Below are 23,063 nucleotides of genomic sequence, written 5' to 3' on the forward strand. Positions count from 1 at the left end.
GAGTATAACAATTGGTCGACATTTTTGAATGAAAGAAACTGCTGTTCTAAATGTGTCCACTGGATGTCGCAATAGCAAATTTTTGTATCTTTGTAGATGCTACATATGTAAAAAAGATAAAAATAAACCACATGTTAGTGCACCAGTCGTGGAAAATGAGCATAGTACATAAATAACTTGCTGTAATTAGATTTTGATATTATTATTTTTATTTTGATAGATTGAAAATTAACACCAATAAGTTGACTGGTGAACATTATCACATAATTTATTCAGAAAGTATAAATAACAACAAACTAAAATATAATAGTAACATGTAAAAACACAAAAACATGATTTTTAAACTTTCATAATGTGCTTGTTCTATTTTTAAGCAAAGAAAACAATCTGAAGTTGTCTTTATTTTGATGTTATCGTGCCGTGATTTTACCAGTCCGGTCCACTTGAGAGTAGATTTTTCTCCATGTGGCCCCCCATCTAAAATGAGTTTGACACCCCTGATCTGAACAAATAACAGAGCATATGACGCCAAAACGGCAGTTGCAACACAAAGACAATATTATCATATAAATTATTCAGAAAGTATAAATAACGACAAAAAAAAGATAGCGTAGAATTAACTGCAATATGTAAGTGTAAATAACCCCGACAAAATTATGATTTGTAAATTTTCAGAATGTGCTGGTTCTATTTTCAAACAAAGAAAATAATCTGAAGTTGTCTTTATTTTTAAGTTATCATGCCGTGATTTTACCAGTCCGGCCCACTTGGGAGTAGATTTTTCTCCATGTGGCCCCCCATCTAAAATGAGTTTGACACCCCTGAACTAAACAGACGCGCGCAAACTCCAAACAGGAAGTGAAGTGAACAAGTAGAATGGATTGGATACCGACGCACTAAAGAGGCTCCCTTACCTTACGCTATGAAGTGAGGGGAAACTGCATGAATAATGACAGGTTTAATCATTATTTATTGATGCATACATTTTAGAGAAAGCTAATTGATTGTCCATCTATATGCATAACATGTAATAATTGTTATATGTTTTTCGCATTGTAAGAATGAAATTAAAGAGTTGCAAATTGAATGGGACTTATTCTTCAAACTGGAAGAATAAACGTTTACAGAGAACATTTGTATGTCATAATTATGACTATCCCCGACCCAAAAGGGAATAAGCGGTAGAAAATGGATGGGATGGACAATTATGACTATGATTTTTTATCTCAAAATTCTGACTTTTTCTCTCATTAACTTGTTTCGCCTCGACCCCGATGGATGAAAAGCCGAACAGAATGGATTGATTGATGGAATTGTGACTTTCTTGTCTAATAATTTCATAAATGAAATAAAACATTTTAACAGTTAAATTCACAGGAAAAGTTGTCTTCCAAGCACTAAATGCCACCAAAGCGTCATAAGTCGTCCCAATACACTTCCTGTATCCAATGTGGATCCAAATGCCCATTAGTCTATTTTATTTCATTTATATATAAATAAATATATATATATATATATATATATATATATATGTATATATATATATATACATATATATATATATATATATATATATATATACATATATATATATATATTTATATATATATATATATATATATATATACACACACATATATATATATACATATATATATATATATATAAACATATATATATATATATATATATATATATATATATATATATATACATATATATATATATATATATATACATATATATATATATAAAATTAGCCGACTGACTCAGGTTTTATAGTTTAAATCAGCATTACACACATATATCCAAGGCAATATTTGTGTGGACAAAAGCAACAATTTTCCTGTTATTGTCCTATTCATCATGTTCTATACAGGCCGACAGTATTATTATTAATGTCCATCCATCCATCCATCATCTTCCGCTTATCCGAGGTCGGGTCGCGGGGGCAGCAGCCTAAGCAGGTAAGCCCAGACTTCCCTATCTCCAGCCACTTCATCTAGCTCTTCCCGGGGGATCCCAAGGCGTTCCCAGGCCAGCCGGGAGACATAGTCTTCCCAACGTGTCCTGGGTCTTCCCCGTGGCCTCCTACCAGCTGGACGTGCCCTAAACACCTCCCTAGGGAGGCGTTCGGGTGGCATCCTGACCAGATGCCCGAACCACATCATTTGGCTCCTCTCGATGTGGAGGAGCAGCGGCTTTACGTTGAGCTCCTCCCGGATGGCAGAGCTTCTCACCTTATCTCTAAGGGAGAGCCCCGCCACCCGGCGGAGGAAACTCATTTCGGCCGCTTGTACCCGTGTTCTTATCCTTTCGGTCATGACCCAAAGCTCATGACCATAGGTGAGGATGGGAACGTAGATCGACCGGTAAATTGAGAGCTTTGCCTTCCGGCTCAGCTCCTTCTTCACCACAACGGATCGATACAACGTCCGCATTACTGAAGACGCCGCACCGATCCGCCTGTCGATCTCACGATCCACTCTTCCCCCACTCGTGAACAAGACTCCTAGGTACTTGAACTCCTCCACTTGGGGCAGGGTCTCCTCCCCAACCCGGAGATGGCACTACACCCTTTTCCGGGCGAGAACCATGGACTCGGACTTGGAGGTGCTGATTCTCATTTCGGTCGCTTCACACTCGGCTGCGAACCGATCCAGTGAGAGCTGAAGATCCCGGCCAGATGAAGCCATCAGGACTACATCATCTGCAAAAAGCAGAGACCTAATCCCGTGGCCACCAAACCGAAACCCCTCAACGCCTTGGCTGCGCCTAGAAATTCTGTCCATAAAAGTTATGAACAGAATCGGTGACAAAGGACAGCCTTGGCGGAGTCCAACCCTCACTGGAAACGTGTCCGACTTACTGCCAGCAATGCGGACCAAGCTCTGGCACTGATCATACAGGGAGCGGACCGCCACAATAAGACAGTCCGGTACCCCATACTCTCTGAGCACTCCCCACAGGACTTCCCGAGGGACACGGTCGAATGCCTTCTCCAAGTCCACAAAGCACATGTAGACTGGTTGGGTAAACTCCCATGCACCCTCAAGAACCCTGCCGAGAGTATAGAGCTGGTCCACAGTTCCACGACCAGGACGAAAACCACACTGTTCCTCCTGAATCCGAGGTTCGACTATCCGGCGAAGCCTCCTCTCCAGTACACCTGAATAAACCTTACCGGGAAGGCTGAGGAGTGTGATCCCACGATAGTTGGAACACACCCTCCGGTCCCCCTTCTTAAAGAGAGGGACCACCACCCCAGTCTGCCAATCCAGAGGTACCGCCCCCGATGTCCACGCGATGCTGCAGAGTCTTGTCAACCAAGACAGCCCCACAGCATCCAGAGCCTTAAGGAACTCCGCCGCCGAGGAGCTTTTTAACTACCTCAGCGACCTCAGCCCCAGAAATAGGAGAGTCCACTACAGATTCCCCAGGCACCGCTTCCTCAAAGAAATACGTGTTGATGGGATTGAGGAGGTCTTCGAAGTATTCCCTCCACCGATCCACAACATCCGCAGTCGAAGTCAGCAGAACACCATCCGCACCATACACGGTGTTGATAGTGCACTGCTTCCCTTCCTGAGGCGCCGTATGATGGTCCAGAATCGCTTCGAAGCCGTCCGGAAGTCGTTTTCCATGGCTTCCCCGAACTCTTCCCATGTCCGAGTTTTTGCCTCCGCGACCGCTAAAGCTGCACACCGCTTGGCCCGTCGGTACCCGTCCACTGCCTCCGGAGTCCTATGAGCCAAAAGAACCCGATAGGACTCCTTCTTCAGCTTGACGGCATCCCTCACTGCTGGTGTCCACCAACGGGTTCTGGGATTACCGCCACGACAGGCACCAACAACCTTGCGGCCACAGCTCCAATCAGCCGCCTCGACAATAGAGGTTCGGAACATGGTCCACTCGGACTCAATGTCCCGCACCTCCCTCGTGACATGTTCAAAGTTCTCCCGGAGGTGTGAATTGAAACTCTCTCTGACAGGAGACTCTGCCAGACGTTCCCAGCAGACCCTCACAATGCGCTTGGGCCTGCCAGGTCTGTCCGGCATCCTCCCCCACCATCGCAGCCAACTCACCACCAGGTGGTGATCGGTAGAAAGCTCCGCCCCTCTCTTCACCCGAGTGTCCAAAACATAAGGCCGCAAATCCGATGACACAACTACAAAGTCGATCATGGAACTGCGGCCTAGGGTGTCCTGGTGCCAAGTGCACAAATGGACACCCTTATGTTTGAACATGGTGTTTGTTATGGACAAACTGTGACGAGCACAAAAGTCCAATAACAAAACACCACTCGGGTTTAGATCCGGGCGACCATTCTTCCCTATCACGCCTCTCCAGGTTTCACTGTCGTTGCCAACATGAGCGTTGAAGTCCCCCAGTAGGACAAGGGAATCACCCGGAGGAGCACTTTCCAGTACTCCCTCGAGTGTTCCCAAAAAGGGTGGGTATTCTGAACTGCTGTTTGGTGCGTAAGCACAAACAACAGTCAGGACCCGTCCCCCCACCCGAAGGCGAAGGGAAGTTACCCTCTCGTCCACTGGGTTGAACTCAAACGTGCAGGCTTTGAGCCTGGGGGCAACGAGAATTGCCACCCCAGCCCGTCGCCTCTCACTGCCGGCAACGCCAGAGTGGAAGAGGGTCCAGTCCCTCTCGAGAGAACTGGTTCCAGAGCCCTTGCTGTGCGTCGAGGTGAGTCCGACTATATCCAGCCGGAACTTCTCTACCTCGCGCACTAGCTCAGGCTCCTTCCCCCCCAGTGAGGTGACGTTCCACGTCCCAAGAGCTAGCTTCTGTAGCCGAGGATCGGACCGCCAAGTGCCCTGCCTTCGGCTGCCGCCCAGCTCACAATGCACCCGACCTCTATGGCCCCTCCTATCGTCAATGTTCTTCTTAGAAATTCCTTTTTTTCCCTTCATAATTTTGACTTTGTTGTCCAATAATTGTGTGTATATGTGAGTGTGTGTATATATTTATGTATATATATATATAGTGTATATATTTATACATATGTGTACATGTGTATATATATGTATGTATGTGTGTATATATATATATATATATGTGTGTGTATATTTATATATGAGTCTTTTTTAAAGTTGAATCAGTTTCAATGAAATTTCACAAGAAATGAAGCATTTCTACACCTGACCACTAGTTGGTGCCAAAGCGTCACAAATTGTCCCAACGCACTTCTTGTATCAATGGATCAAAATGTCAAGTCGTCTAGTTTTTATTATGTATACTATATATTTGAAATATATTAGCGACTGATTTAAAAAAAAAAAATTCAGCATCATACACATACATCCAGGGTTTTTAGAAATGAAAACAACTGTTCTAAATAACACTTTAAATTACATAAAATCTTTTCCCACAGAATATAATTTATTTTACATTTACTGTCACATTTATATACATTTTTATTTTATTTGTGGACACATTGATTACTTTGCACACAAGTGAAGCCAATAAAAGGTGTGAAAAGTTCATGTTGCTCGGGTTTTGGTCCAAGTTTGTCGTGAGCATTCGCTGCCAACATGGCGGCGGTGCTCAGATTTGGCTGAGAGGAAGAAACTTCTGGTAGTAACTCTTGGTGACGTCGATCATCAGGTCCTGCGTGCACTCCGGCAACTCGCCCGAAAACAGACCTGCGGAAGATGGCGAGTGTTTTCAATAGTGAGACTTTTACCTGCTAAATTAGCTAAAAAAGCTAGCATGCTAAGAGACCTGGACATCCCGAGAATACGGTGAAAGGAGGCACCACCGTCTCCGGAGGAAGAACCGTGTTGTCTAGGATCTTGCAGCAGTCTTTCAGGACGCAGCGACGACCCTGGGGACACAGAGATCTAACCATTTCATTTGCATAATTGATTTGCAATACTGAATATTCTGAGAAAGGTTATACATGTTTATATATATAACCTTTCTCAGAATATTCAGTAGTCGCTGAAAGTTTTCAACACTGATACCCTCTTGCTGCGTTTTTTTACTCTCTGGCGGACCAGTTGTGTGAAACTGCATACCACCACCTACTGTGGGGAATTGTAAACAAAAGCGACAGTCCCGTTGTGAAGTGTTAAAAAGCAAAGGCCAACAGCTAATCAATAAACACACATTTGTTTCCTAAACACTGACATCAAGTTACATGTTAATTAATAAACACAACATGAACACATTACGTTCTGGTCATTGGTCCTCCAAAAAAAAAAAAAAAAAAAAAAATTGTGTTTTCAGACCCAAAATTTTAAAAAAAGCACAAGGAATGAAACGGAACATTATTTCATGTTGCTCTGACATTTCCTCATAAAGATGCAAATTAACTTCACAGTTGTTTTGTTTAGATATTTAGTGATTCTAAATGGACTGCTGCCCTCTAGTGGAAGATTAACTGCACAAAGAGAAACAGGCAAGTGATTATTTTGATCAGTTGCATGAAAAGGACACACAAGAATATCTTTCCCACTGAAGTAGTCAGAGTAAAACCACAACAGTCCATTAAAGTACTGCAGTGTAATCGGTGTCCAAAGTGTGGCACATAGCTTTTTTTAACCTTCTAATGTTGGCATGCTAGCTTTTTTGATAATTATGTACTGTTAGCATGCTAACCTCAATATGCTACCTTTTTTCGTAGGTATATTTTGGTACTTGACAGTGGCGTCGCCAGACAGATTTCACTGGGGCACGTGCCCCGGTGTTGATCTGCACTGCCCCAGTAAAAATTTCACCAATAAAAAAAAACGCTTCAGAGTTTTAAGTCTACATAACATAGACAACAGCGCACATACTACTTAGAATGGTAATTGATTGCTACTGTATTCACTCCACGTAACAATGACCACATGGCTAATTAATATGGTAATTTATTCACGTGTGGATCAAAACTTCAGTTGAGAGAGAGAGAGGGGGGGGGGGGGAATGCGAATCACTGCTGAGGTAGGTAACGTTAGCCAACAACAATTTGTTAATTATATTATTTTGATTTGACTCAAACTGTAACTCCTAGATGGATATCAGAAAGTTATTCGGCCGCAGCAGGGAAGAAGAGGCGAGGAATGAGAGATGTAAGTGAAGTCCTAGCTAGCTAGGCAACATCATTGTCTTAAGTTGATGCTAAGTTAGCTAACGTTATTCCTTTTATCAAGACAAATATATTCATTTGCTGTACGAGCTGTCGGGGGAATTTCCAATGAACATGAAACATAATGTTGGTTATTGTCTGCTGGTTCTGCATCAATGATGATTTGGAGTAAGCATGTGTGAGTTGAGTGCTTCTCAAATGGTTTATCTTCAGGAAGAAAAAAATGTTTCCATATCATCAAGTCGTGAGCCAAATTTTTAAATCATTCAAGTTTATTTCACAGAAAAATAGCACAGTCTTGTCAATCGGTGTGACTTTGACTAAAATAATCTTGTTTTGTCACCAGAAAAATGGCTACAGCTAAAGCATCTGGTTTTGTTTCCAGAAAAAATAGTAACATTTCTGTATTTGTTTTCAGAAAGACGGCTGAAAATATCGGGTTTTGTTGCCCCATTTAGATTTTTTAAAAATATATTTCCATGTCTGTCCTGAGTCCTCCTCCAACTTAATAGTCGGTTTGCCTTTTGCTAAAATACTCACTAATAGTCACTAGAAAAATGGCTAAAAATGTCTGGTTTTGTTGCCACAATTAGATTTGTTTCTCCCTAAACTTTTTTCTTTTCATGCACACATCTGACTGCGACTCACTGAAAATGACACACAATCCACTTTTATGTCACGACCCAGCAGTTGGGAACCACTGGTCAACTGTATAACAGTTACTGTAATATTTCCATGTCTGTCCAGAGTGATTGACCACTTTGCAAAAGTGAAAACGAGACGTTACAGTTTACTTCTCAGAAAATGATTCCCTGAACAGACACACAACAGTTGTTCATTTATTCTACTACTGTGGCTTTATTGTTTTGTGTATATTTTATAGTTTTGCGTATCTGAAATAGGATTAGCCACAATGCCATAAATGGAAATTAAATAATATAAAAGAACCCAGAGATGTAGGGGTGCTTTATTTTTTGTTTTACTTTTGTAGATGTTAAATTTGCAGATGATTACTGCAATATGTATTTCAAAAAGATTCATTGCTCTTCCTCTTTGCTTTTACCAGTAGCAGTTTAGAAGTCTGAAGTAAAAAAGTGCACAAGTAGGTCAAATGCATTAGTTAATTTCAGGTGGTTAATCAAAGATCCATACAACATAATCTGATATGATTTCATAGTTTAAAGCACTATTTATGTATTTTTTTATGATAAATAAGTGCTAAAAATGTTTTTGCTTGAGCGCTTTGCACGCTCACATGAATTATTTGTGCCCCAGGTGTGCCCCAGTACAGTATTAGGTCTAGTGACGCCCTGGTACTTGATACAAGCTATCGTTAGCAGGCTAGCATTTTAAACACATTTTTCAGGTAGACACTTCCAAGTATTATATTCAAGTACTTATCACATGTTACAGTTAGCATATTAGCATGCTAGCTTTTTTTTTTAGCTAATTCAGCATGTATACGCCTCTCATATTTAGGCATTTCACTAAATATTACACGTTAAAGTAAGCATGTTAGCATACTAATTTAACATGCTAATTTAAAGGTATATAGCAGAGTCATATTTTGGTTCTTGATGCATGCTATCGTTAGCAGGCTAGCATTTTTAACACATTTTTCAGGTAGACACTTGAGAATTTTAGCATGCTAGCTTTTTTAGCTAATTTGGGAGGTATACGCCTCACTGTCATATTTTGGCAATTCACTAATGAGCATGCTATTGTTAGCATGTTAACATAGCACTGTGACGATGACTTCTGTTTTGTTTGAGCAGTCGTTTTACTGTCGTGTTATAGACAGCATTTGGAAACAATTACGGTATGTAAATTAACATTTACTAAATGTAATTAACATTTACTAAATATTTCTGTGTAAATAACTCATTTCGCAACGTATATATTTGTGTCTTAAAGTCCCTTCTAAAATTTTGTGGGTGTGGCTTATACACCCCTCTATTGTCTGGAAAATATGGTAATTATAACTTTTAACATATTTTGTTGGCAGACGGCATATGATCACATTTTTACCAGCATTAATGTAATAAAATATTAATATTGAAATAAAACATTATTGTAATAAAATATTAATATTGTCCAAAAATTGTATTAATGTAATGAAATATTACTATAGTAATAAAATATCATCATGTAATATTATTAATGTAATTAAATATTATTGCAATAAAATATTATTAATGTGATATATTATTAATATAATAAAATATTATTATGATCATAAACTATCCATCCATCCATTTTCTACCGCTTATTCCCTTTTGGGGTCGCGGGAGGCGCTGGCGCCTATCTCAGCTACAATCTGTAATAGAATATTATTATTGTAATATAATATTATGTTGTAATAAAATATTTTCATAATAAAATAGTTTCATAAAATATAATACAATATTGTTAATGTAGTAGAATATTATTGTAATAAAATATTAATGTTATAAAATATTATTAATGTCCTAAAATATTATTGTTGTAATAACATATTTTGGTCATAAGTTATTATTGTAATAAAATATTACTTTGGTCATAAAATATTATTGTAATAAAATATTATTGTAATAAAATATTATTATATTAATACAATTTTAATGTGCTAAACATTGTTATTGTAATAAAATATTGTTATTGTCATAAAATATTATTAATGTAATAAATGCAACTGGCTGCTTGACTTCCTCACAGACAGACCCCAGTCTCTGAGAGTGGGGGACAACACCTCCAGTGCCATCTCCCTGAGCACCGGCTGAGATGTTGCCCTCCTCGTAAATGGACAACTACTGGAGCCTGGAGGTTCCGCAGCCTCCGTAGCAGAACCTTCAGGTTCTGTAACAGCTTCTTCCCTCAGGCCGTAAGACTCTTGAACACATCATAATTAAATTATCCCCTCAACTCCCCACAAAATGGATTAACTCGCTGGAATAAAAAAGACAATATAACATACATCCATAAACATGGACACATGTGAAAAAGTCCAATGTATTTATCTGTACAGTAATCTATTTATTTATATCTGCACCTTATTGCTTTTTTTTTATTATTATTTTTTTTTATCCTGCACTACCATGAGCTAATGCAACAAAATGTTGTTCTCATTTGTACTGTAAACTTCAAATTTGAATGACAATAAAAAGGAAGTCTAAGTCTAAATACGATTATTGTCATAAAATAATATCAATGTAATAAAATATTCTTATTGTAATAAAATATTATTGCCATAAAATAGTATTAATGTCATAAAATATTATTATTGTAATCAAATATCATTAATGTCCTAGAATTTTATTATTGAAATACAATAATACTGCCATAAAATGTTATTAATGTCCTAAATTATTATTGTTATTGTCATTAAATATTATTAATGTCATAAAATATCATTATTTTACTAAATTATTATTGTTATTGTCATAAAATAACATCTTCTGTGTGTCTTTGGCTCTTTAACACATTCTGCAGAAAACCACAAAATTCTAACCTCTGGTCCCAACATGACTATCTTGTGACTCATTACACTGTGTGTGTGTGTGTGTGTGTGTGTGTGTGTGTGTTTGAGTGTGTATGTGCATGCACTCACTATGACACAGTTCTTGCCGATGTGGACGTAGGAGCCGATCTGGGCCGCGTTGACCACACAGTCCTCCTCGATGAATACGTGGTCGCCGATGTGCAGTGGGAAGAACGCCACTCTGCGTGCAAGAAGCGAGAATAGTGAAATACAATCTTGTCGGCATGCAGCCTCTAAGTTTGCAAAATGTGTCACTTTAAAAAAAACTATTAAAAAAACCCTCTAAATACACATTTTGCCATGAACACACCTTATCATCAATCATTTTACATTAATAAACTTTGTGATCAGAGACACATTTATTCATATTTTGGTAGCATTATTTTTGCGGGAGTGACAAAATGATTCAATGATCATGACATGTACGAAGCATCAGTCTCGCCCATAGACATCTTAAAAGTAGACGCAGCACTGAGTGCTACTGCCTACTGCCGCTGACGAGACGCGCGGCCGCCATCTTGGAGTGGTGATCTGCTCCACTCAGTGTAATTCATTTGTCAGGAGCAATGAATTGTCAGCGCATTTAATTAATCTTACCTCATTGAATACCACTGATTTTCGCACATTTTTTTTGTCATACGTGTAGCTATGATAAAGGACACATATTTTGGTGTGTTTTATTATTCAAAGTTTGCTTAACAGTAAAATAATATTTTTATATGCTATAAATGATCAGATGTCTGAGATTAAAACTGAGAATATAATCCCAGTGAAGGGGGGAAAAAAACGGTCAGCTATTTTTAAATTGAAGAAACAATATGATTAGGTCATATATACATGTGTATATCATACATAAACAATGTATGAATACATTAGATATCTATATATCTTAGGGACCCATAGACTTTATCTCTGTTGCTACAACAGCAGAGAGTTTATTCTGTTTTGACACTTTGTATTGATATTCTGTATTACATTCTTCCCTTAAATGATAATGTTTACAGTGATTGTTTTATACGTATTTTTCATGTATGTTGCTTTGGATAAAAGTGTCTGCCAAATACTTAAACATATATAATAAACACCTGAAAGTCTTTATATCAGCTAAAACCACCAATCTGTTTCACAGGATTCAGAATAAAACCAAGAAATTTGGCGTGACAGCTCCTCATCACCACTTCAAGATGGAGGCCCAATATCTCACGTGACAGCAGCCAATGCTACGTCCACTTATATGATGTCTATGGTCTCGCCGACTAACTTCACCCTCCTAGATACATGGTGGTCATCTACGATCACTTCAAAGATGGAAATAAGTGACTAAAAAGATGTTACCCTTTGCTGAATTTTTTGAAAGGCGGCCGAATGACACTCCTGCTTTTGACCACACAGTGTCTGCCCACCCGGACATTAGCCAGGTCCCCCCTGATGATGCAATCATTCATGACAATTGTCTGCAGGGGGAAACAAACACCAGTCAACACCATTGTTTTTGTCCTCATCAATGACTACACATTGCACCTACTTTTCCGTTAAGTACGATGTTTTGGCTTCCACACAGCACCGACTGCCGGCTAACTTTGTTACCGGAGGCCTGAAATGAGGCAAAAGTAGCGTTAGAAGTGTAGCCGAAGCCAGGGTGGCTAATATTGGCCTCGCTAACGCCCTGTTTGGTTACATTAGCCCCATAGCGAGCTAAAGGAAAACAACAACAGTATTTACCGTCTCGATGTACTCTGCTTTGTTGTACAACATTTCCGACAACTCCATAGCTGCGAGTTTGACACGTTTGTTGCCTAAAAGAAGAGGAAAAAGTCAATCTGAAGCATTTGGTTGCTTCAGCTCCTCTCCGACCGACGGATGGATGACAGACAGTACGAGTTGCGTGTAGAGTGGTCGATTGGTTGCATTTTGCACAAGGTGGCGTTTCATTCAGTTCAAACCTCAACAAAATGACCTTTCTAATTGTTGTATACGTTTATTTTTGTTCACAATGTATATTTATAGAATAAGATTACAAATGATGAATTAAGTAATTTCAAGGTCGATTGATTTTGCCTGAATTTCACCCAAACATTGTATTGTAATAAAACATTATTGTAATGAAATATTAATTGTGTCATAAAATAGTATTAATGTAATAAAGTATCATTATAGTAATAAAATATTATTATCATCAGAAAATATTGTTAATGTAGTTAAATAATATTAATGTAAAAAACTATCATTATGGTCATAAAATAGTATTAATGTAATAACATTCTATTGTCATAAATTATTAATGTGATACAATATAATGATCATAAAACAGTATTAATTTAATAAAATATTGCTAATGTAATAAAGTATTATTGATGTCCTAAAATATTATTATTCCAATAAAATATTAATAACGTAAAAGACTATCATTATGGTCATAAAATAGTATGAATGTAAAAACATTTTATTGTCATAAAATATTGATGTAATACAATATAATGGTCATAAAATAGTATTCATGTAATACAATTTTACTATTGTAATAAAATATTATTATCGTCAGAAAATATTTTTAATGTAATTAAATACTATTAATGTAATAGACTATCATTACGGTCATAAAATAATATTAATTGAATAACATTTTATTGTCATTAAATATTAATACAATACAATATTATGGTCATAAAATAGTATTAATATAATAAAATATTAGTAATGTAATAAAGTATCATTGATGTCCTAAAATATTAATTTTGCAATAAAATATTATTAATGTAATAGACCAGTGGTTGTCAATCTTTAATTGAAGTACCCCCTAATCAGAGCAAAGCATTTTTGGTTGAATAAAAGAGATAAAGAAGTAAAATACAGCACTATGTCATCAGTTTTTGATTTATTAAATTGTATAACAGTGCAAAATATTGCACATTTTTAGTGGTCTTTCTTGAACTATTTGGAAAAAACGATATAAAAATAACTATAAACTTTTTGAAAAATAAACAAGTGATTTAATTTAAAAAAAATAATTCTATACATAGAAGTAATCATCAACTTTAAGTGCCCTCTTTGGGGATTGTAATAGAGATCCATCTGGATTCATTAACTTAATTCTAAACAATTCTCCACAAAAAAAGAAATCTTTGACATCAATATTTATGGAACATTTCCACAAAAAATATAGCTGTCAAAACTGAATATTGAATTGTTGTGTTTTTTTTTCTTCACAGTTTATGAATTTACAATCATATTTTGTTGAAGTATTATATATTTATAAAGGATTTTTGAATTGTTGCTATTTTTAGAATATTTAAAAAAAAATCTCATGTACCCCTTGGCATAAAGCAGACGATTTTTAGCTGTGTGTGTGTGCAGCGCTCATATTCCCTAACAGCCCGTGACGTCAAGCGTACACGTCATCATTACGTGACGTTTTCAGGAAAAAAACTCCCGGGAAATTTAAAATTGCAATTTAGTAAACTAAAAAGGCCGTATTGGCATGTGTTGCAATGTTAGTATTTCATCATTGATATATAAACTATCAGACTGCGTGGTGGGTAGTAGTGGGTTTCAGTAGGCCTTTAAAGACTGCCACCACGCAGTCTGATAGTTTATATATCAATGATGAAATATTAACATTGCAATACATGCAAATACGGTCTTTTTAGTTTACTAATTTGCAATTTTAAATTTCCCGGGAGTTTTTTCCTGAAAACGTCGTGTAATGATGACGTGTATGCTTGACATCACGGGCTGTTAGGGAATATGAGCGCTGCGCACACACACAGCTAAAAGTCGTCTGCTTTAACGGCATAATTACACAGTATTTTGGAGATCTGTGTTGCCGAATCCTTTGCAATTTGTTCAATTAATATTGGAAAAGTCACAGTAGGAAGATGGAGTTGGGAAGCTTTAGCCTTTAGCCACACAAACACACGGGGATTCCTTGTTTAAAATTCACGGAGGTGAAACTTTACTATGGATCACAGCGAACATGGATCCCAACCGAATGTCAACCAGCAGGTTTCGGTGAGAAAATTGTGGTAAAAAGTTGCTTCTTACCGGATATCAGCTGAGCTTGCCCCGTCCATAAAGCGGCCGTCGACTCCCCTGAGACACTGCTCGTCAACACACCCGTGGACACACCCCTCCGACTATCAGGTACTGTTAAACTCACTAAAACACTAGCAACACAATAAAAAGAAAAGGGATTTCCCAGAATTATCCTAGTAAATGTGTCTAAAAACATCAGAATCTGTCCCAATGCAATAGTGTTTTTTTTTCTAGTCCGTCGCTATCAATATTCTCAAAGACCAATCTTTCATCTTCGCTCAAATTAATGGGGAAATTGTCGTTTTCTTGGTCCGAATAGCACTTTTTGTTGGAGGCTCCCATTAAAATCAATGTGAATATGTGAGGAGCCATCAACTTGTGACGTCATTGTCTGCGACTTCCGGCAGAGGCAGGGCTTTTCTCTTAACGCAGAAAGTTGCGAACTTTATCGTGGATGTTCTCTACTAAATCCTTTCAGCAAAAATATGTCAATATAGCGAAATGATCAAGTATGACACATAGAATGGACCTGCTATCCCCGTTTAAATAAGAAAATCTCATTTCAGTAGGCCTTTAAGGATAGTTTACGCCATTTACGCAAGCGTTCTTCTTCTCCTCTTTGGCCTTGCCGTTTAACCATCAAACAAACGCCATGGGAACATCGCCCCCTGGAGTTACAAATTGTTTTGAAGACCGGAAACTTGAGATTTTGACTATGGCTATACTTTGTTGTAAATACTGGAAGTTCCTCTCGAGTTTTTGTCTTCCCTAATTTCTCTCTGCTGAGCCGGCATCATTTCCCCGCAGACCCCCGGCGACGTTACAATAAAATAAATCCAGTAAACACCAACTTTGAGTTGCGCATGCGCGCTACTGCTTGACCCCCGCTTCTCCCTCTCGCAGTGCATGCTGGGTGACGACAGCAGCCACTTCTCTCCCCGTCATGGCGTCCCTAGTCTTGCGCCAGTGCGTCCGCTCCTCGCTGAGGTTGCTCGCCGCCAACGTGACGATGAGAGCAGCCGCCGTCCGACCTCTCTCCCTGGCTGCGGACAGCCGCAGAACGCGGTTGCTCGGACAGAGCCAGGTGAGGTGTCCGCCATCATGGAGCTCCTCCTGTTTGACCTAGCGACGTCTTTCAAGAGCGGAAGGCAGCAACGTTCAAATGTTCGATCTTTGAAATGCTGCTTGGCTATTTACGTCTTTAAACTGCAATGTTTGTGTAGCTTCTTGTTTAAGGTGGTATTAAGGATTCTCCACCATGCTGTTACTGTCGTTTTCCTGTGCGGCCTTAAATGGGATACACGCATGCATATATATTTCTGACCAAAGATCGTTTATTGTCCACATGACTTATTTTCCCCCCACATCAGTTCAATAACAATATAATGCAGATATTTTAAACTGAAATTCAATCATGTATTCCATACATGTTTTAAATGAAGAAGATACGCATTATTATAGTTAGAAATAGCAGACAAACATTTATACTGTATTTCCTTGAATTGCCGCTCGGGCGCTAATTAATTTAAAACCTCTTCTCACTCCCGCGCTTACCAAAGGCATGCGGTAAAAGAAACCATGCGCTAATTATTTTAAAACCTCTTCTCACTCCGGCACTTATCAAAGGTATGCAGTAAAAATTTCAGTGTGATGTAAGCTTGGACCTCTAGGGGAACATTATCACCAGACCTATGTAAGCGTCAATATATACCTTGATGTTGCTGCAGAAAAAAGACCATATATTTTTTTAACCGATTTCTGAACTCTACATGGGTGAATTTTGGCGAATTAAACGCCTTTTCTATTATTCGCTCTCGGAACGTGTTGCACATAGGTAATCAATCCGCCATTTTCTCAAACACATTACAAACGAGTCAAATCAGCTGTGTTATTTTCCGATTTTTCGACTGTTTTCCATACCTTAGAGACATCATGCCTCGTCGGTGTGTTGTCGGAGGGTGTAACAACACGATCAGGGACGGATTCAAGTTGATTGACGTGGAGTGTGCATCGATTAGCACGGCATGCTAGCTGTATGTACATATTGCATCGTTATGCCTCATTTGTACCTATATTTGCATCCTACCTTTCCCTCCACCCACATTTAATGCCAAACAAACACATACCAATCGACAGATTCAAGTTGCACCAGTGTCAAAAGATGCGAAAGTCCCTCGTTTGTTCTGCACATTTTACCGGCGATGCTACGACAGACATGGCACAGAGAAACGTGTGGATATCCTGCGACACTCAAAGCAGATGCATTTCCAACAATAAAGTCAACGAAATCACAAAGGTGAGTTTTGTTGATGTTATAGACTTATGTGCTAATCAGACATATTTGGTCACGGCATGACTGCCAGCTAATCGATGCTAACATGCTATTTAGGCCAGCTGTATGTACATTTGTAGCTATATTTGCATCCGGCCTTTCCCTCCACCCACATTTAATGCCAAACAAACACTTACCAATCGACGGATTTAAGTTGCTCCAGTGGTCAAAAGATGAAATCGTTGGTTAGAAGGCGATCACCAAATAGCTTCAAAAGCTATTCGCTCAATAGCTTGTTTCTTCTTCAATTTCGTTTTCGTTATCTGCCTCCACACGCCAACCATCCGTTTCAATACATGCGTAATCTGTTGAATCGCTTAAGCCGCTGAAATCCGAGTCTGAATCCGAACTAATGTCGCTATATCTTGCTGTACTATCCGCCATGTTTGTTTGTATTGGCGTCACTATGTGACGTCACAGGAAAATGGACCTTGGATTTACAGATAGCGAAATTCAGGCACTTTAAATCCTTTTTTCGGGATATTCCATGATGGGTAAAATTAAAAAAAAAACTTTGAAAAATAAAATAAGCCACTGGGAACTGATTTTTATTGGTTTTAACCCTTCTGAAATTGTGATAATGTTCCCCTTTAAATCCTACTGAATAGCTCTTTATCTTCTTCCCTTTATGTGATTTCAAATTACCGGTATTGAAATCAGCCTCCTCCATTTTGAAAATGATGACAGGGGAAGTGTCACTCGTGACGTCACGAGTTTGACCAGGCGGTAATACTAAGCATGCGCTAATTATTTTGCGAAGAGAGTTTGACCGGGCAGTAATTCAAGGCAGGCGCATACTTTATGAACTGCGACAATTCAAGGAAATACGGTATTTAAAATCGGAAGATAAAGGCTCTTAATTTGTTTTTCAAATCCCTTAAAGTCCTCGACGGATGGATGACAGACAGTACAAGTTGTGATTGGAGTGGTCGATTAGTTACATGACGCACAAGGTGGCGTTTCCTTCTGTTCAAACCCCAACAAAATTACCTTTCTAAACAGTGAAGACGTTTACTTTTTTGATCACAACATACATGCATATATATATAAAATAAGTTAACATACGATAAAAGGGACAAGCGTTAGAAAATGGGTGGACATTAAGTGATTTCAAGGTTTATTGCTTTTGCCTGAATTTGACCCAAACTATGGTAAGACATTGCCTGATTTTTCTCAGGTCAGATTTGTTTTTATCCAAAATAATAATTGTGTTTTAGGCAATGAAAATAAACACCTGTTTTACAACAGCCTACTATAGATGTTCTAACCAAAGATTGTTCATTGGCAACATGACTTCTTTCTCCCACATAACTTGAGTTCAATAACAATATAGTGCAAATATTTTAAACTTCTTATCTTCATATCTTATCTTCATATTTTATCTTCATATCTTCTCCATTTAAAAATGTATGGAATACATGTTTAAACATGTATTCCATACATTTTTAAATGGAGAAGATATGAATTATTATAATTTGAATTAGGAGACAAACATGTTCTCCCCGTGAATGCGTGGGTTCCCTCCAGGTACTCCGGCTTCCTTCCACCTCCAAAGACATGCACCTGGGGATAAGTTGATTGGCAACACTAAATTGGCCCTAGTGTGTGAATGTGAGTGTGAATGTTGTCTGTCTATCTGTGTTGGCCCTGCGATGAGGTGGCGACTTGTCCAGGGTGTGCCCTGCCTTCCGCCCGATTGTAGCTGAGATAGGCGCCAGCGACCCCGAAAGGGAATAAGCGGTAGAAATGGATGGATGGATGGACATTTGTGTAAAATAAAAGATAAAGGCCCTTAATTTGTTTTTTAAATTCCTTAAAGTCCTCGACGGATGAATGACACAGTACAAGTTGCGTGTAGATTCGTGGCGTTTCCTTCTGTTCAACCCCCAACCAAATTACCTTTCTAAACAGTGAATACGTTTACTTTTTTTGACCACAACGTACATGCATATATATATAAAATAAGGTAACATGCGATAAAAGGGACAAGCGTTAGAAAATGGGTGGACATTAAGTGATTTCAAGGTCGATTGCTTTTGCCTGAATTTGACCCAAACTATGGTAAGACATTGCCTGATTTTTCTCAGGTCACAATTGTTTTTATCCAAAATAATAGTGTTTTAGGCAATGAAAATAAACACCTATTCTAGAATAGCCTACTATAGATGTTCTAACCAAAGATTGTTCATTGGCAACATGACTTCTTTCCCCCACATAACTTGAGTTCAATAACATCCATCCATCCATTTTCTACCGCTTATTCCCTTTTGGGGTCGCGGGGGGCGCTGGCGCCTATCTCAGCTACAATCGGGCGGAAGGCGGGGTACCCCCTGGACAAGTCGCCATCTCATCGCAGGGCCAACACAGATAGACAGACAACATTCACACTCACATTCACACACTAGGGCCAATTTAATGTTGCCAATCAACCTATCCCCAGGTGCATGTCTTTGGAAGTGGGAGGAAGCCGGAGTACCCGGAGGGAACCCACGCAGTCACGGGGGGAACATGCAAACTCCACACAGAAAGATCCCGAGACTGGATTTGAACCCAGGACTGCAGGACCTTCGTATTGTGAGGCAGACGCACTAACCCCTCTGCCACCGTGAAGCCCCAGTTCAATAACAATATAGTGCAAATATTTTAAACTTAAACATGTTTTCCATACATTTTTAAATGGAGAAGACACGCATTATTATAATTAGAATTAGGAGACAAACATTTGTGTAAAATACAAGATAAAGGCTCTTAATTTGGTTTTTAAATCCCTTAAAGTCCTCGACGGATGGATGACAGACAGTACAAGTTGCGTGTAGAGTCGTGGCATTTCCTTCTGTTCAACCCCCAACAAAATAACCTTTCTAAATGGTGAAGATGTTTACTTTTTTGATCACAACGTACATACGTATATATAAAATAAGTTAACATACGATAAAAGGGACAAGCGTTAGAAAATGGGTGGACATTAATTGATTTTAAGGTTGATTGCTTTTGCCTGAATTTGACCCAAACTACGGTAAGACATTGCCTGATTTTTCTCAGTCCACAATTGGTTTTATCCATAATAATAATTGTGTTTTAGGCAATGAAAATAAACACCTGTTTTACAACAGCCTACTTTAGATGTTCTAACCAAAGATTGTTCATTGGCAACATGACTTCTTTCCCCCACATAACTTGAGTTCAATAACAATATAATGCAAATATTTTAAACTTAAACATGTATTCCATACATTTTTAAATGGAGAAGACACGCATTATTATAATTAGAATTAGGAGACAAACATTTATGTGTAAAATAGAAGATAAAGGCTCTTAATTTGTTTTTTAAATCCCTTAAAGTCCTCGACGGATGGATGACAGTCTAAGTTGCGTGTAGATTAGTCGACTAGTTACATGATGCACAAGGTGGTGTTTTCTTTACTTCAAACCCCAACAAAATTGCCTTTCTGAATGTTAGACGTTTCCTTTTTGTTCACAATATATATTTATAAAATAAGATAATATACGGTAAATTAAGTCATTTCAAGGTCGATTGCTTTTGCCTGAATTTTACCCAAATTCCACGTAAGACATTACCTGATTTTTCTCAGGTCACAATTGTTGTTATCCAAAATAGTGTTTTAGGCAATGAAAATAAACACCTGTTTTACAATAGCCTACTATGGATGTTGTAACCAAAGATTGTTCATAGGCAACATGACTTCTTTCCCCCATAAAAGTTGATTTCAATAATATGTTAAAACAGATGTTTTAAACTGAAAATCAAACATACATTTTTTATTTAAGAAGATACACATTTTAGTAGACAAACATTTATATATAAAATAGAAGACAAAGGCTCTTGCTGTTTTTTGAATCCCTTAAAGTCGTCCTGTGTCCAGGTACTTAATTCCTGAAGTTTTAAACAAAACACTAAAACAAATTGTGCTTAGTAAAAAATACCAATCTAATCAGTTTAGTCACATACCGATATCATAACTGTTGATATTTGTCGATACAGGAGCTCTATCTTAGCGGTTAGCATGGCTTCTCGTATCCCGTGTAGTGAAGCATGTTCAGCTAGTCCTGGTCCTCCAGCAAGGCAAGAATTAGTGTCTGGCACTGTGGAGGGACGTTAGCTGCGACTGCCAAATGTGTCGTCATCACGCGATAATTGACAGCGACCAAATTGATCTCAGGGAGATGGTCTGTGACCCTTGGTCTGTTCCCAGTTCTCTTCGTTGTTGCCATGCCGACACTACGGCGACCTGCCCCCCCTCACCCTGGACACCATCAAGGAGCGCGTCATGTACGTCCTCAAGCTCTACGACAAGATCAACCCAGAGAACGTGAGTGAGCACCGTGCCAGACGGCCGCCATCACTTTTTTTTTTGTAACGTGGGTCTTTTGTCTGCGCAGCTGAAGACGTCGTCGCACTTCATGAAAGACCTGGGTCTGGACAGCCTGGACCAGGTGGAGATAATCATGGCCATGGAGGACGAGTTCGGTGAGCGTCGCTCCGTCGCCGACATTTTTTTACCGCGTTCTGTCTTAACCTTGGTTTTTCCGCAGGCTTTGAGATTCCCGACGGGGAAGCGGAGAAGCTGATGTCACCTGCAGACATCGTGCAGTACATCGCGGACAAGAAGGATGTTTATGAGTAACGAGTCCCAGCAGGCAAGTCTTGAAAGGATTTGATATCATTGACTTTCCTAAAGGATTTGATATCATCGTTGTTGTTGTTTTTGCCACAGCGGGACCAAAATGTTCTCCAGTGTTTGTGCTTCAATGTTTTCCCAAACCTCTTCTTCCTTCCATTTCTTCACAATAAGTTAATAAAAGACATCCAACACACACGTCTGCCACTATCTGTGTGTGTGACAGGAGAAAAGTTCAGTTGGCCCAACCTGCTGGTTTTCATGTGGACGTCTCCAGAACATTGTTGTTTTTCACACAATATCAATACTACATTGGTATTAAACACTGCATGAGAACAAACCAGTATTGAGGCCTCTGATTGGCTCAGCCTCTAACAGCACTAAAGGATTTTGGTTTTTATATTCTGTAGCTATAATATTTAATGATTACTTTTTCAACCAATTAACCACAATTAAAGTTTTTACTATAAAAACATTTTGGTCAGGTCAAATTCAATAAAGTAAAATATTTTTCCACAAATGCTTATTTAAAATGAATGGTAAAAATGCCTCACGTAAATGAACCATTAAAAAGCTACAGCGTGATTTTTCCACAAATCATTAATATTCAACTTTATTATTCCATATTGTTAGAATGTAGCCTCACATTTTTGTGCCCATAAAAATGCTTACAGTATTTTTCCACAAATGCTGGTTAAACTTTAACAGATATATATATTTTTTTAAATGCTCACATTTAATTTTCTCTAAGAATGTCTGGTATAATTTAACACGGTGCATTTTTAATATTGTAAAAAAAAAAAATTTTTGGACCCTCATAAAAAATTACATGTGATTGTATAGTGAATGTATTTTCCTTACATTTAAAGTATAATTGATATCCACCCATTTCCTACCGCTTATCCCTTTCAGGGTCGGGTCGGGGGGGTGCTGGAGCTACAATAATTTATGATTTTAATTGCAGTAATATTTCACTCCAAGATGCATTGATTGACAACTGCTGTTGGCTCATTCACCAAATTTGTGAGTTTAATTTCCCTTTCTGAGCAAAATAAAAAGTTTACTATTTTATTTGCAGTTCAAATGTAGTGACTCCCTCAATCCAGCAGATTGCGCCATTAGAACTACAATTTAGTGTTATTGAGGCACCATTTGCTAGGATGCGCACCCAAATAGCCATTGTTATTCATCTGGATTCCAAAATGTGTTTATAATTTTCAAAAATCGCTTTAAACCTTTCTTTTTTTAAATATATAATTTTGTAAAATAATCTTTAAAAATATTTTTTATGCAATCTCAATGCAACCAGGCGTTTTCTAACCTGTAACCATGAAAGTTTAATTATGCCAAATACATTGTAAGAATCTGATTCGTTGGGTGCCCAAAGATTCACACCTCTAATAATCTTTAAAATATTAGTTTTACATGTTTGGTCAAACATTTTTTTGTATT

At 38.3% G+C, this 23,063-nt stretch overlaps 2 protein-coding genes across 2 annotated transcripts; one reads left to right on the forward strand and one right to left on the reverse strand.

Annotated features, from left to right (window-relative positions):
* Positions 1-5,376: 5,376 nt before the first annotated feature.
* Positions 5,377-12,495, reverse strand: dctn5 (dynactin 5). The gene is made up of 6 exons (XM_061905895.1): positions 12,330-12,495; positions 12,133-12,201; positions 11,943-12,061; positions 10,677-10,788; positions 5,740-5,842; positions 5,377-5,660 (listed from the first exon to the last, which is right to left on the reverse strand). Exons 1-6 carry the CDS (start codon positions 12,375-12,377, stop codon positions 5,563-5,565), a joined length of 549 nt encoding a protein of 182 aa, XP_061761879.1. The 5' UTR covers positions 12,378-12,495; the 3' UTR covers positions 5,377-5,562.
* A 3,030-nt stretch (positions 12,496-15,525) lies between these two features.
* On the forward strand, positions 15,526-21,807 carry ndufab1b (NADH:ubiquinone oxidoreductase subunit AB1b). The gene is made up of 5 exons (XM_061905896.1): positions 15,526-15,723; positions 21,186-21,302; positions 21,373-21,460; positions 21,526-21,630; positions 21,708-21,807. Exons 1-4 carry the CDS (start codon positions 15,583-15,585, stop codon positions 21,615-21,617), a joined length of 438 nt encoding a protein of 145 aa, XP_061761880.1. The 5' UTR covers positions 15,526-15,582; the 3' UTR covers positions 21,618-21,630; positions 21,708-21,807.
* Positions 21,808-23,063: the final 1,256 nt, after the last annotated feature.

The sequence above is a fragment of the Nerophis ophidion genome, linkage group LG07 (assembly GCF_033978795.1).
Source record: "Nerophis ophidion isolate RoL-2023_Sa linkage group LG07, RoL_Noph_v1.0, whole genome shotgun sequence".
In the NCBI taxonomy this organism is placed as follows: Eukaryota; Metazoa; Chordata; class Actinopteri; order Syngnathiformes; family Syngnathidae; genus Nerophis; species Nerophis ophidion.